We start from the raw sequence: 16,055 nt of genomic DNA on the forward strand, positions 1-16,055 counted from the left end.
GCACTAATACAAGACTATTTACCAGCGACAAATAATCCTGACAGTTAAATATAATTTATAACACAATGACTGTGACGTCATAGTAGAATCTAAATGTGACCTCTTAAATGTTGATACAATAACACTGACTTTCAGTTCATTACAAATACAACACTCACACTACACATGTATTTTCATATCACTGTACAACCTGGGATCTTTGTTATTTTTTATGCTGGTTGCACATCTAAGAGCTACTGGTTGTTCCTATTAACTCCAGGCATGTCCAGTAAGTTTGAGGTGTAGTTACTGTCAAACAACTTTAAACCAGCCTTTCTGACTTCAGCCACCCTGAATGTAAGTAGGCTGTAGTAGAAGGGCTTGGTCGATCCAATTCTTCCTCCTTTTTTCTTTCATGAGCTCAAATGAGTTCCTCTCTTTTAATGTCTTCATAACAAAAAAAAAAAAAAGGTTATCTTCACAATGTTGTCAATCTCTGGGTCTGACGCCTACCTCTTTGCAGCCCTTGCAGGTACTAAATGTGCAATATAAGAACTGTCAGCCTTGTTGCAGATGGTCTTGTTTGCTTTTTCAGGTCCTAAATAGGTATCACGGTTCATTTCAATCTGCCTCATAAGCAGCTAAAGGTTCCTCACTGAGGTTTTCAAGTCTGTTTTTTAGTGAATGAGGCTGATATACACAGTTATGTTAAAGGCCTTGGCTACTAACTTTGACAGACTGATGAAACTGAAACAGATTGATTTTCTTTAGTCTTCTAAGATAGTATCTAAATATTTAAGAGCCATGTGCCTCATATTGTGGGGTGAAAAAATGACAAAAACCTTAATACAGGGTGACCGTGGATGGTTTTGCTGTTTGATCCCAGCTCTGGCAGCCTGAACACGAATATGTCCTTTGGTTAAGATGCCAAACCCCGAATTGCTCCCAGTAGCGCAGCCAGCAGCGTATTCATTTGAGTGTATGGGATTAGCTAATACTGATACACACTTTACATAGCAGCTTCTGCCACCACAGTATGAATGCTGATGAATGCAACATGGAGTGTAAAAGCCCTTTCTGTCAGGAGCCAAGAATAAAATAACAGCTAAAACATCTGTTGAATACAAACCTAGAGCTGTGCTCATCATTTCATCGACCAAACCAGGACTGTACAAACTTTACAGTGAACTAATTGATAAAAATCTCAACTTAATCAGGACAACACATTTTAATGAACCAGCATATAAATCTTGTCTACTATCAGAATAACTTATTTCAAAATTAAATTCTGAACAACTGAATCAGCGTCCCTGTGAGGAGTTAAACTCATGATTTAGAAGAAAAAACACAACAATGTGTGACATAGTTAATGGTGGTGAAATAATCAAATTACACATGTTCTTCATGTCTTTTTGCCTCTAAAAATTTTGCTTTTCAATTACAGCAGAGAAGTTCTTTTTTTTTTCCTGTAAATGATGGAGGAGTCATAAGATGTCATCTCTGGTTGAAGAGATACTTAACTGTGTTGATCTTTGCGCTTCGGAAATTCATCATTAAAATGATTAAAGTGTTAAATAAAAATCTAATCTGTAGTAACTGATTTAAATACACACGAACTGAAGCAAATGGCTTGAATGTTACCTTTCCTTGTGTAACAGGACACCTTTACATAAGCCATCTTTGATATGCTGAGAATTCTTTTATGTTTGTTTGAGCGTGCGTGTGTCTGCGTGCATGGGCGTGGGCGTGTGCGTGTGTATCCAGGACTTACATAACACATTTCTGGCATGACGGATTTGGGTTAACAGGACTTCAAGTCTGAATCACACAAACAAGTTCTTTTTGACACAATTAAACAATGACGGTGAGTTGACATTCACACAAAAACATTCCATCAAGTTCATCCTCACATGTAAACATGTGTTATTCTAACATGTCAAACAAACACAGCATGTCTTCCTGGCAGCTATCATGAATCACACAACTTATCAGAGCAATTAAGACTTCCAGCCAGGAGGACAGCATTGACAAAGTGCTGCTGTGTAATTGAAAGACAAACACACTAATGGAGGAAAACACACAACACATCAATGCACACACAGAGACACTTTTCAGAAAGACAGACGCACACTGGCAGGTCTCCTTCTCTAAGATGGCCGATGACTCTCTGGTGGAAGTGGTGAGGCATGGACGAGCCACAGGAAACATTGCACTGTTAATCGTTAGTTTTGGTCTTATTTAGTGGAGACTTTCACATGAGGACTGTAACCAAGAGAGTAACAGCACAGGGGGACTAGATGTGAAGGCCTCAGGAAATTCAGCTCTCCACCGTCTTCCACAATCAGTGTTGAAATTTTAACTTTTCACCCACTGTGCTATTATTTGAACATCTTCATGAGATCTGAGTGAAGAAGCTCAATTGAAGTGTGTTTTCTTTCCATTCAGTAACATGTTAATTCCCCTGTAATGACAGATGGGATTAAGACGCTGTTTAGGCCACACAAACAGGGGCAGGCTGGAACCAGAGAAGTATTATTGTTACGCAAGCTATAAAGCCAATGACCGTGTCAACATTGGTGAACAATTAACAACCAAAAAGCAGGGCGGCAAAAGCAAGAAAAAAAATTCACAGATGACACAACAACCACAAACCTCAAATATTTACAAAAGTGACGCGTGGTTTGGCAGCTTAATTTCTCCTAATGTAAATCAATCAATATCAGTCATAAAAAAACGAGTGACTATGTTATATTATCATTAATGTTGCCAGCAGCTTTGGAGACATGCTCTAAGTGGTGTTTAACCTGCTGTAACACTGACTCCCACACAGCTACTGTCAGATACCTGCAGTTCTAGAAACTTCCTAAGCAGGCGGACTGATGACTGATGTCTTGTTCCAGACGCTCTGAAAAGAGGTTAAAGGTTACTGTTGCTTTATTGAATTTAATTTGATGAGAAAACATTTCTATGCTTACCGTATACCTATCATTACAAACATGCAAGACTTTAATGCTACTTCAACTGTCTGCTTAGCATCCTCTCTGCAAAAAGTTTGCAGGAAACAGGCGGTTTATTTTGAGAAACCACATCTTCCATTCAGAAATGGTCATTCAAGCTAAGTGTTTGTGAACAAATGTTGAACCACTTTTCTAAAAAAATAAGTAGATAAACAAATATATCTCTACACACAGCGTGTGCTGGCTATGAGGAAAACATTTAAAACAAGAGGTATTTGCATTAAAATGCTTATTTTGATTGGATAAATTTATTCACAAATTCAAAATCATTTTGGATTCAAGCAAAACTGTAAACGTTGTAAATTTTAACAGATGTCTGTGAAATACTCTATAAAGTAAATAAATAAATAACTCTAAACTCCCATTTCAGTCTTTTCTTCACTGTGAAAACCTCTACAAAACAAGTGCCATTTTATTTAAAGGTTGAAACATTAATGCCACTGTAACCACAACCAGCTAATAACGCATTAAAAACACATCAGTTCAACCGTAAACCTTTCTTGTTCACACCATATGAAGCCATTAGCTGTGACTGTAATTTCTCACGGCCACTATCAGCGCAGAAAGCAGGCCAAGTCACATGCAGCGCTGCAGCAACAGGTCTCCCTCTGTGTCACAGAAGCCCGCTGTCAGAGCGCTGCATTCATTACGACATGCCTAAAAGTTGCACTATTGTACTCCTGTCAAGTCAGTAAGAGGAATAAATGGCATCCTACCTCTTTTTCTCCTTTTCGGCCGTCATTTCTTCTCAGTTTGTAATTCCCCAACTGTCTAAGTAAAGTCCGATATCAGAGTCAAAGCAGGTAAAAAATGATCTCAGGTCACAGGTCTGACAAATCGTGGCATTAGACCTGTGAACTCGGGTTTAGTCCATTAAACCAGGCTGCGGTGTTGGTCCAGACTGGAGAGGGTTAGGAGGGGGTCGGGGCCGTACAGTCTCAGAACACTGTCGAGGATTGTACAGCCTCTCACCCGCAGGAGAAGCTCCACACAGGCTGGGACACACTGAGTGTCTGCGGCTGTTTCTGCTGCTGACAGGTCCGCTGCTTCAAACTTTTCCTCACTTCGTAGGTCTGAAAAGTCCCCAAGCTGTTCGGTCTCTGACCTGAGGCTCAGCTGGCAGACTGGAAGCCGCTGTCCGGTTTTCGGAGCGCTAATTGGCTGGAGACGACGCCGAGAAACGCCTCCCTCAAACGGCACCGCCCCCCATTGCACCGTTTCCTACCTGCTTATCTGTGACTGTGCAACAGGTGTGTGTACGGTGAAAGCTGTATAAAGGCCCTTTCCTGTCCGGAGAGACCCACTGGTATGAATATAAACGACAAATGTCGAAGGTATGCGTGATTATACCTTTTTTGTTTCCTTCATGCAGGTTTGAAGCATTTATATGCAGGAAAACTGTCTTTGAAGAAAAAATCCTGCTCAGGGAGGTGAATTTTACCATGGCTTTGAGAGTGGGATGGAAACTATAGGTTTAAACACTTTTAAATACTTTCCAATACTACTTAAAAGATTGCAATGTCTCAAACATTTTTTGCCACCTGTTTTTTTTTAAATGTGCCAATTCAGGGTGAATATTCAGTTTTTATATACTGACTGATAAATGTACTGGAGAGGTTGCAATACACAGCACAGATACATTAGCTCCAACAGATGGCACAAACCTGCGTCCTCTACCACAGAAATGGGCTCTTTGGGAGTGACTGTTGGATTGTTTATGCTTCTTAGTTGACATATTTTCACACTGGTGACATTCAATCCATAAGTTCGCCACACCTTGATAAGTCGAAAAATGAATGTAAAATCTCCCCCTATCAGCAGGACATTTCAGAAGAGCTGAAGAAAACTGGATGGGTGGATGGATGGACAATTTCATAAACCATGTTAACAGTGCAGGATCAGTTTCCATTTTGGCTCTTAGATTCAACAACCATTTGACGACTTTATCATTTAGCTGTGCTTTCTTAAATCCCTTAAAAAATGTGTTTTTATGCTTTTAAAGTTTAACCCTGTGGCTTTAGTTAAAATGACTTCTTTGTAGGATGTGAGAGGCCTTTTTAGTTATGGTTTTATAGCCTCAAAAAAACAGTTTCAGGCTCTGTTTAGCCTTTATGTATTACTAGCACCATGTAAAGACCGCACACAGAAGAAGCAGCTTATTCACGACCGTACCACAGTGCATCCATGCGCTCAAAACGGCCTTCTAACGAACCACTTGGTTTTTAATTCATAAACTGTGTGTGGTTTGACTTAACATGTTTCTCATCAGAGATCTTATGAAGTCTGCTCTGTCTTCTTCTCAGCCCTGCACCCATCTTTTCAACAGCTAGCAGCCTCACACGTTCAGGCCTTCATAGGTCAAATTCATGCTTCCTTATATGTATCTATTTTTGTGAGCATTTGTGGCCAACCATCAGGGTCACCTTTGACCATCAAAAAACAGCATTTGGTGACTTATGCCTCCTTTTTCAGTAAAAAATGCAAGTTGAAAGCACAAAAGCTGAAGGTATAAAAGCCTACTTGTGAGGCTAGCTTGTTAAGTCCAATGATAATTAAGGACAAAATATATTATTGACGTCAAATAAAGGTTCATAACAGATCTTATATTATTACATATTCAATTAATTTGAATAATATTTTATGAGTGTAAAAAGTTTTTCCGAATAATTTCTTTTTATCAGTCTCACATTTCATTTTAGTGTAGTTTCATACAAAAATAAGTTATTCGTCATTCATTTGTTGTCTTGCTGGTTTTGTCCTCAAATGATGTTAACTCCAACAAATGTTTACATGTAGCTGTCTCAAGTATAAAATTCAGATGCAAAACAAGATAATTGTATCGTGTACAGCAAGAACTAAACGTCATTATTTTAGCTTACCTGGTTATAACTTTTATACCTGAAAAATGGGACAAAGGTTTTTAAAGGTTACAGGGTTAAGGAAAAGTTTCTCAGCCTGCGTCATTACCTTTGTTGATTTTCATATTTCCCATAATCACAGTGTGAAAGAGCAGGTTTCACCACATTCTGAATGTCAGGGGCAGATAACTGGCGTTGGCATTTTACTCGCTCATCCCTTGTCAACTTTTCAAACATCTCAGATGGAAAAGATTACAACCACACTGAGTTTCAGGGGTGTAGGTCTCCATGTAAATGGTTCATCCATTTTTTTTTGATTTTTATTATGAATAATTAAATTATCAATTTATTTTGGCTGAAATTGCTTCTGTTCTGTTTGTGTTAACTTGTACTTTTTCTTAACCCCTTACTGCCTGAGTTAATTTACAAGTTAAAAAAAAAAAAAAAAAAAAAAGTTTTGCGTGGTTTTTCATTCTGACAGATGCTAAAAGGAGTGGAGACAGTAGATTTAATTAAAGCACATACATTTGTTTTAAATAAGTTAAATGATATACATAGATTTTCTAAGTTCACCCTCTGACCAATATAATGGGACATAATGCATTTCATAAGATCCATGGTATGTGTAGAATATGAATCAATAGGCATTAATGGGATACAAAGGTTGTCTCTGCATGTGAGGGTATGTCTAAAACAAAGTGTGTCAGACAGAGGCTCAAACTAAAGTCTTCTAAAACACCACGTGAAAAAAAAAATGAGAATCATTATGTCTTTAGCCAGAAAGAATGTAAAGTTGTTTTTGAGGTTCCAGAGAGACCCCATAAAAGCCCAATACCTTTAAATAAAATGTCAGATTTAGGGTTTTTAAGATTTTTAACTTTACTGAAAGATCTGAACACTTGAATTTTGGTATAACCATATTGCTGATTGTTCACCACTTAGTTTGTGGGGCTGTGGCTTATAGGCAAAGTCCGTTGTCTCTGGGTCAAAGGTTGAGCTCATTTGAATACTTATTTGTCTTATTGAATATCATCTTTTATAAATTGTGAGGAAAATTTTGTTTAAGCACTTAGAAGATTTAACCACAGATTTAGACAAAACTTACGAAAGACACAAAACCAGCTCTCATTTGTAACTGACATGATATTTAATTTGTTTCTAAAATCAAAATACACCTTCACATATTTTAAATACAGTACATTTGGCACACAGCGCAAAAGGAAAAAAAAATATACACACAAACACAAATGAAGGGAATTCAATAAGAACAAAATCACAGGTCAGATGACAAAATGTACACAAAAAGCTTCACAAATACAGAGACGGCAAAGAAAACCACGTAGACACAGTAACGGCCTGCATGAGAGGAAGATGTTAGGTTCTGTGAGGAAGAAGCTTAATACTGTTTTTATTGTCCCAAATCAACAATATGTTGCTGCTTTATTTTTTTTTTATTCTTACATCAACTTTGTCTACTTTCTCCTCCAATACAAACCAAAAAAAAAAAAAAAGATGGATAAAAAGAGTGTGATGGTTTTAAAGTAAGCCAGTGATGAAATTGTTTGACCTTTTGTGATCAAGCGTCCTAATTCAGGAACTGAAATTTTACTTCCATTGCTGCTGCTACAAAATTCTTTGGAGCTGATGTTTACTGCTACACGCACAACTGAGGTGTCTAATAAGGAAAAAATATACAGATGTCAGAAGATTTGCTGTTTTTGTAAGTTAAGTTAAAATTTGTTGTGCAAAGTTGAATTTGCAGAATTGATCCCAGGCATTAGAAAATGTTGGTTAGATAAGTTTAATTTATATCTTTTGCTATTAAACAATAAGTCTTAATATTAACTTTAAAAAATCATACTTTTCTTATATTTTTTCCCACTTTATTGTCCCTGCTTTGACTGAATTCTCAAAATGGAAAAGTTATCATGCATGATGGAGGCATTAAATGTGACGCTATTAAGTGATTGCATCAGAAAAAGGGTGAACAGAAGGACAGCCTGTTCTGGAAACAGTTTGCCTAATATCAGACCTCAAAACTACTTGTTAAAGTCTAAGAAACTGTGATAGTTGATAAGTGAAGAAGAAAAAACACTTGTCCTTCAGTTACTCACGTGGATGATGGTGTGACAAAAAGTATTTGGCAAGGTTTGAATAAAAGGGGTTATGGGCAGTTTTCATTTTGATTGGGATAAGTAATCGAGTCAGCCCTCAGACTTTCAGTCATCTACTACATCAAACTAAATCAACAGACCTTCTGACTGATTTTTAAATTCTAAACAAAGTTTGTGTGGACTTTATTTCCACCTTTTTAGTGTAGCACAAGCTTCACACATTTTGTTCCATCAACATGTAATGATAGGAGAAAGTATGTTATGAAGATGCAGGTGAACTTTGGTACACAGGCTGGCACTGGCTGGTGACTGACTAAAGAGGATACAGCTGAAATGTGTCGTTCTTAAAATACTTATAACGCCTAAAACAACAGTGATCACGTGTCAAAGGATGAGAGATGAAAAATGAAAAGGAAGAAAAGGAACGTTCAAAAAATAAAATATGTTTGGAAAAACAGAGAGCAAACAAAAGTAAACGTCTGTTAAAGTATTGCACAAGGAGTTTTAGTGAAGAGTTTCAGTTTCTTCTTGTTATCACCCGACCTACCACAAAGAGCAAAACGTTGGTCTAGGGTTTCTTCACATCATCGTTCTAGTTTGTTCTCACTCCCAATAGGTCAACAGTTGCATTTTGGTCAGTTCAAAACAAAAAAAGAGAAGCAGGCTCATTTTAAAAAATCATGCCTGGATATTTTTGGAAAAAGGAGAGAGACCCCCAAAGTGAAGTTATTTTAATTATATACAATAAATATGTGTTTAATTTTTCATAAATAAAAAATCGACTTATGCAGCTTTTTTTGTAAAAAACAAAACAAAACAAAACAAAACAAAAAACAACAACAAAACAAACAAAAAACTGAATGTTTTTTTTCCATTAAAATGACACAAAAAACAACTGTACATATAGTGGTTCTACTTTTCATTATGTTGTTTTTGTACTTTTTACCAAATTTTTCCCACACTGCACTAGGATAAATTCTGCTCGGCTCTGATTGGCTGCCTGCCTAATTGTTTTCAAGGGCACTTCTGCTGATACCACTAAGAAAAAATCTTGCTTTAGTTGCACTTAAGTTAGTACTTATCTCTGTGAAGTCTAACTCAATGTCACATTTTTATTATGGCAAACTTCATGGGAAGCCTGGCATCTGCTAAACTGACTCTAACCCTTGAAGCCCTGGCCTCTTTTTCAGGTCTTTGCTCGAAAAATGACATACCCAAACTGAAAAAGTAGATCTCTGCATGAACAGGGTCTATTTGAATCATTCTGGTGTCATAATAAAGGGAAATTCGTTCAGTGGTGTCAGTATTGGTATTCATGGCGCTGCCTCTTTTTGCAGGGTGACTTCAAAGTACCTAAGATGAGAGACCTGAGCACCTATATGGTCATATCTTAAAGCTGCTGAGTGCTGTATTGGGAGTGAGAATACAATGCCATGTTCAGGCTATTCCAAAGATGATGTAAACTATTAGAGTTTCTGACTGGTTGAGCCCTGCATCACTTCATAGTCAAACATGTCGGCCAGAACCTGTACATTGTAGTAAAAACAACATGGCAACTAAGTTTTTTTTTTAAATTAAAGCAAAACCACGACTAGCACACAAACAAATAAATTCAGTTTCTCACATTCAGTCACATGAAGTTACACATTCATATCTGCGTGTGTGTGTGTGTGTGTGTGTGTGTGTGTGTGTGTGTGTGTGTGTGTGTGTGTGTGTGTGTTCCACTACTTTCACATGAATCATGGGGGTCTGGCCTGTCATCTAAAGTTTAGTCATCAGTTACATGAACACTGTATGAAAACACACAAGGCATTTTGATGGTCGAGTGGTCATGAAGAGATCTGTGAAGATTTGGCTTCAGACAGTGTGAAACTTCTTTTTCTAGGACTATCTTTAGAAAAGTTTGATTTCAGCTCCTCGTTTGGCTTCACGGGTCAAGTGTCTCAGAAAACGGCTTTTAAGCACTCACAGAACAGCCTGAAACCAAAGCTCATACACCAAAGGTTTCCTGCTGAAGGTCTGCTAGCTAGGGGCTGATAGTACCCTTGTTTTATATGAATCATGAAGAGAATCATTAAGGTGATCAAAAGGTTAAATGCAGAAAAAAAATGGAGACACAGCGTCACTTTCTCTCGCGTAAAAGAACCAACAGATCTGCAGTGAGATTCAAAACGCCAGATGATCACTTCTTGATGCATCTTTTGAAGTCCACATTTAAACCGCAAGTTTACTCTTAATTTAAATAAAGATATGAGAAACATCTACTGTCAACATGATTTCATCAGGACAAACTTCTTTTCTTTTATAGTGAAAATAATCAAATACAATCATTGGTTCTTTTTTTCATTCACATACAAGTTTGAGGAAGAAAGAAACATTCTTTGAACACATAGACGAACACAGGATACACCACATCATGTACAGAAATGACAGTCTTACTCTTTCCAGAGGTATATAGCTACACATGCATGCACACCTGTACACACGTATGTCTCTCACACTGAACGGCAGCAGCCCGTGACCTTCACACTGTCCTCTGTTTTGAGTCTCAGAAATATATCCAGACCAAGTGGAGGAGCTCAGAGTCATTTCTTAAAGTTTCTGACCTGCACTCTCATGCTGCTTGGGCATATACTTTAAAGAATTATGCACAGATGTAGAAACAACAAGAGCACAGACTTCAAAGAGAAACACAGATGGTCTGGTGAATTCCACGACTGCACAAAAGGCCTAAACTCTAGAGGCCATTTTACTTTCCTTACTAGCGTTTGGTGCATTTTTTTTTCTGTGTACATGTTTCAGAGTGTCTGTATGTCTAGGCCACAGTCTCGTCTCCAAAGTAGGAGAATCCTTTAAACTCATCTTGGTTGATCTGCTTGATGATATTGTTGTCCACCGGTGTAAGGACGGGTTCTTCTCGTGTAAAGTCCTGGTCAAAGTTATTCACATCCCTTTTGGTTTTCTGGGAAACGGAGAAGGAAAAGTTTTGAAAATTAGATATTATAGATGTTTCTGAAACCTAAATGGCAGTGAAGTCAGTGTTCCCTTCCCTTAAAGGATGACTCAGAGTACAGTTTAGCCATTTTTGACAGCCAATTTGGCCTCCAACACCTCAGATTTACTGTAAAGTTTATCAGTAAGTGTGAACTAAGGTGTTTAAGTGAAAAGTAATGTAATCAAGTGCTTCAGGAAGGTATGGTTTTATGTAAAAGAGCAGAGACTGAACATAGATAAGCCCACACCAAGTGTTTTCATTTCACCTTCAGTCCACAGATTCACTTAAGTGCAATAATTCTAAATTCTAAAGAGGTGTAAAAAAATACTGATATGACGATATATCGTGATATTTTGACCTTTGATAAAATATTGACTTTTCATCTCTTAATATCAATATTTATATTAAAATGAAAATTTATTTTTTAGGTGAGTTAGAAGAACTATATGTCTTCCGCACCTCCACCGTGGTAGATGGTGCCGAGGAGCCACTCCACTGTATGTTGCCCATGAATATAATCTCAAGGTATATTCTAAATACTTCTTAAACTTGATGATGTGGGTTTTGATACAGTAAACATCAATGTTTTCTCTTTATTCTTGGGTCAGTTGGTTTAAATTCTTTTTAAGTTTAATTTTTAACAGTGTAGTAGACTGATAAAATAACAATATTAATAATGTACAGAGACTGTAAAAAAAAATGGATGTCATCTTGCTCAGCTCGCAATGAGGTCGCTATAAAAACTGCTCCCCCTGGTGACTGGCCGCAGTATAGGTAAAAAAAATCTGTCTCTCCAGTCATTCCTGATGGGCTGTGGTCAAACTTTAAAAAAATAATACACCTCGTAGAAATGTTTCTAACGTCCAGTTGTTGTGGTGATTGAAGATATCATTTGGCTGCCTTGTATTCAAGTTTTCTTTTTTTTGGAAAGTTTTGTTTTTATTAGTTCTAAGAGGTTAAAAACGAGGTTTTACGTAACGTTTAACACTGATTGACAGCTGCCATTCTTGTGTATTTTTTTTTTCGAGGATTGTAAAATATGTTGGAAGGTAGAGTCAAGAAGAGATTAGACTCACAAAAGAAAAAAAAATATTATTATTTTTTTGTCACCCGGCTCCACCCAGATTCTCCAAGAATCCCTCACAGTCTCTACTGCACAGACAATGGCTGCACAACTGCTACAATGGCGGAGCCACGTTGTCCACTCTATATACAGTCTATGGTCATGTGTTACACAACATTAGATTTTCTATAAGTAACTTTGGTTACACCAAGTGACATTTATCAGTTTCACCATGCTGACCACATGTTTCACACACATCTTTACTTTTACTCTTTATTTTTATGTCACAGTAGTTTAAGTGACAAAATAGAAACACTTTATGTTTTAAAGTTATGTGTATGTATGAAACACTGCATCTGACTTTCATTACTTCAAACACAATAAAATAGAAAAGATGTTTTCAATCAAATGGTTAACTGTGTAGAATATTGCAATTTATCACAATATTGTGATATAGTGATATTATCATATTGTGACCCAAGTATCGTGATGCATAATGTATTGTTTGGTTCTTGCCAATACTCACCCCTACTCTTAAATAGCTGTCTTAGTTGACCTTAGTTGACCTTTCTTGATGACGATAGTGTTACAGTGTTACAGTTTGAAGAGTGACCATGTAAACTGGAATCCTTGAAATGACTGTGTCAGTGGATATCATTTTTAAAACAAGGAGGAAGTCCTCTGGGAATGTATCATAGTTCAGTGTTTTATACAGATGTCAAAATAATCTTGTCAGGTTAGTACTTGATAATAATCCACAGTGGTTGAGAGGGATGCATCCTGCTGAAAGTCGTCAATCAACAGGGTCACACATTAAGCTGAAACACCAGTGGATCCCTACCACTCCGATGCTTTAGACGCCAGAGATAGTCTGTGGTTTTCCTGGTTGAAGCAGTTCAAAATGCCTCTGTTTGAAACTTCTAGGCCACTCGCACTTGCTTTCTTTAAAGTGTCTTTTCATCTACTCTATCTGCAGGCAATGAAGCATATTTCAGTGTGAAAGGCATCTTTACACAGTGTCAAATCTTACTGAGGCGTCATTTCTTTTTGGAAGTTACAGTTAGTACAGTAATTTGTCTTGTATGGCATGAATTCACATCTACATTTACAAATCAATGCACTCACTGTATAAAGAAGCGCCACAAGATAAACTTGTTCCTTTTTGTTCTGAACACATGCTAAGAAAAATAGAGTACATTAATGTAGAAGTGCCCTGTGGACAGAATCTGCTCACACAGTTGCTCAGTAATACAGTGTGTATGTTAATGTGTGAACTCACAATACGAGGTTTGAATGGTGGTCTGATCTTCCTCTGCTCCAGCAGCGTCCAGTCGATCTCTCTGAAGAACGAATGCAGTTTAATGGCCTCTTCAAGACCCTGAGCCACCACACAGCCCAGGCGCTTGTTTGGACTCTTGGTCATGAACTGTGAGATTACAGAAAAGATGAAAGCAAAGGAAGAAGAGATAGTCAGTGGAATTTGATTTGTAAGGCTTCACAATTTGATGAACTGCCCATTTGGAAATAATAAAAGTCATATTCACTCCTAATAGAAACCGAGGGACTGAAATTTCACAGCATGCAACACACGCGGAGGTCAGATCCAGGGAGGAAAAGGCTGATTTAGTTTTATAACTAGTTTTTATCAAAGGAAGAAAGGCATGATGTAAATTTGAAAATACATTTCAGAGTCAGGTGGAAAATGTTATGATCTGGTTAAGTCAAAAACTAATTTTGTTAAATGTAGAGAACATCAGGCTTAAGGGCAGACATCTTGTGAACTGAGGCAGAGAAAATTCAAAGTGATTTCAGATAGACCCAATGATGAGGATCTGATGGTTTCAAAGAAGAGTTTTCTGTGGCAACAATATCAGCATTTTACAGGACTGCCAGAGTCAATCAAGGGCCCTCAACCAGCTTCCTATTTCGCCTCCTTTCTGCACAAGCTCATGGGCAAAGACACCCCGCCAACCTCCACTGTTTTGGATCTAATGAAGGGAAAAGACAGAGGCCTGCCATCATAAAGTTTCACAACTTTCAAACTAAGGGAAAGCTATTTGAGGGGATTGAAGAAGGAGACCTGACATGCAATATTTTGGTAAGCTCATCGCACTTCATGAGATCTACACCTCTGAAGTCATGGAGCAATGGGTCGCAAACTGGGATGTCATGCAGAAGCTGTACCCTCACTTCTCTACTAAGCCAGGCCTCTGATCACCATGGGGAGGGGGAGAGGTGCCATCTGTGGGGGACGTTAAATGAAGAGATGTTCGTTGCCATCTCCTGACATGATTAAAATGAATGAATGCAGAGATCCTTGTCTCACCTGGAGAACACAGGCAGCACTGTGAGGGTCATGTTTTTGAACTTCTCCAGTGCTTTCAACACAATCCAGCCATCAATGCTCAGGGGGAAGCTTGAGGGAGTGGGGGTGGACTGTCACTCGGCTGCATGGACCGAGGACTACCTCACCAAAAGACCACAGTTTGTGAGGCTCCAGACCTGGTGGTCAGCACCAGGACAGTGCTCCCCCCTTCCTCTACACCCACACCTCAGACTTGTCTTATAACTCTGGAAACTGTCACCTCCAGAAGTTCTCTGATGATATGGCCATCGTATGCGATGCCTATAGCAGGGGACGCATGGGAATACAGAACTGTCATCTCTGACTTTGTCGACTGGTGTGACAGAAACCACCTTCAGCTTAACGCCAGTATAATGAAGGAGATAGTCATAGATTTTTGCAGGAGGAGGACACCCCAGACTGCACCTGTGAGCATCCAGGGTCTAGACATTGAGATGGTGGAGACCTACAGATTCCTGGGTGTACACCTCAACAATAAACTGGACTGGACACACAATACAGACGTCCTGTACAAGAAGGGCCAAAGTCGTCTCCATCTGCTGAGGAGACTGAGGTCCTTTGGAGTGTGCAGGACTCTGCTTAGGACTTTTTATGACTCTGTGGTGGCTTCTGCACTTTTCTATGCAGTGGTCTGCTGGGGAGCAGGGACCATGGAGAGGGACAAGAAAAGACTGAACACACTGGTCAGGAGGGCCAGTTCTGTCCTGGACTGCTTTTTTGGACTCCCTGAGGAGGTGGGTGAGAGGAGGATGCCCTCTCACCTACTGCATGAGACTGTGGGGGACTTAAGTAGCTCCTTCGGCAGCAGAATCAAGACTCTCAACCTGCAAGACAAAGTGCTATAACACACAAACCTGAACTCTCACCATAATAACATCCAGCATTCAGTGAATACAGGCACATCATTCCAGTACTCACCGTAAATTTTTGATTGTCAAGTGCTTTTAGTTGTCAATAACCAATCTTTGTAGATATCTTGCTCCTATATAAATATTTAGATAGTAATATATTTCTATGTTTCTTTAAATTTCTAATTTTATATTCTTATTATCATTATGTTACTTTTTATTGCATTGTTGCACTTTTTGTGAGCTGCTGTGACAAAAAAAATCCCCAGGGGGATCAATAAAAAATATTCTATTCTATTCTATTCTATTCTATTCTATTCTATTCTATTCTATTCTATTCTATTCTATTCTATCTGAACAAAAAAAGTACCTTTGGGGTTGGGTTAATGATCTGAATCTGAATAAAGGGTGAATAAAATATCTTTGGACTTGCCACCCAACAGAGACCCAACATATCCAGACAAAGCTCTGGACTGAGGTCTGATGTCGGGTATGTGATGTGATCTAAGTGAAAGGCACAGTCTATAAGTCCCAGGAACTAGCTTTAAGCCACTGGAGTACTATGAATACACTACTTTGCAACACAAACTCTTAACAGACAACAGCTTGCAGTTTCCTTTGTTTTTGGCAACACTTGCTTTTTTATTGCAGCTGTAACTGCACTTAAAGTCTGCTCAAGTTCATTTTGTAAATGTCTAATTATGGATAAAAGGAGAAGCGGGCAAGTAGAGATAAACAGATTCCCCTCTGTCTATCTGAGCTCTAAAGAAGTATATTATGGTTACTTTTTTCTCAGATTCTTGAAAGCTGTCAGGG

General features: G+C 38.3%; 2 protein-coding genes across 3 annotated transcripts in view; both read right to left on the reverse strand.

Annotated features, from left to right (window-relative positions):
- Positions 1-4,093, reverse strand: part of epas1b (endothelial PAS domain protein 1b) — a 61,231-nt gene extending 57,138 nt beyond the window's left edge. Inside the window, exon 1 of the mRNA XM_074676491.1 lies at positions 3,713-4,093. Coding sequence (XP_074532592.1) covers positions 3,713-3,738 — 26 coding nt within the window. The 5' untranslated portion in view covers positions 3,739-4,093. The remainder of the gene's footprint in view (positions 1-3,712) is intronic.
- Positions 4,094-6,979: 2,886 nt separating this feature from the next.
- Positions 6,980-16,055, reverse strand: part of LOC141795405 (protein kinase C epsilon type-like) — a 79,947-nt gene continuing 70,871 nt past the window's right edge. For both annotated transcript variants that reach the window (XM_074676264.1, XM_074676263.1), the window contains exons 14-15: positions 13,306-13,452; positions 6,980-10,930 (exon numbers count right to left, since the gene is read on the reverse strand). In XM_074676264.1, coding sequence (XP_074532365.1) covers positions 10,784-10,930; positions 13,306-13,452 — 294 coding nt within the window. In that variant the 3' untranslated portion in view covers positions 6,980-10,783. The remainder of the gene's footprint in view (positions 10,931-13,305; positions 13,453-16,055) is intronic.

Source organism: Halichoeres trimaculatus, unplaced genomic scaffold (genome assembly GCF_033239565.1).
Source record: "Halichoeres trimaculatus isolate MK-OKI-2021-1 unplaced genomic scaffold, fHalTri1.1 fHalTri1_scaffold_8, whole genome shotgun sequence".
Lineage (NCBI taxonomy): Eukaryota > Metazoa > Chordata > Actinopteri > Labriformes > Labridae > Halichoeres > Halichoeres trimaculatus.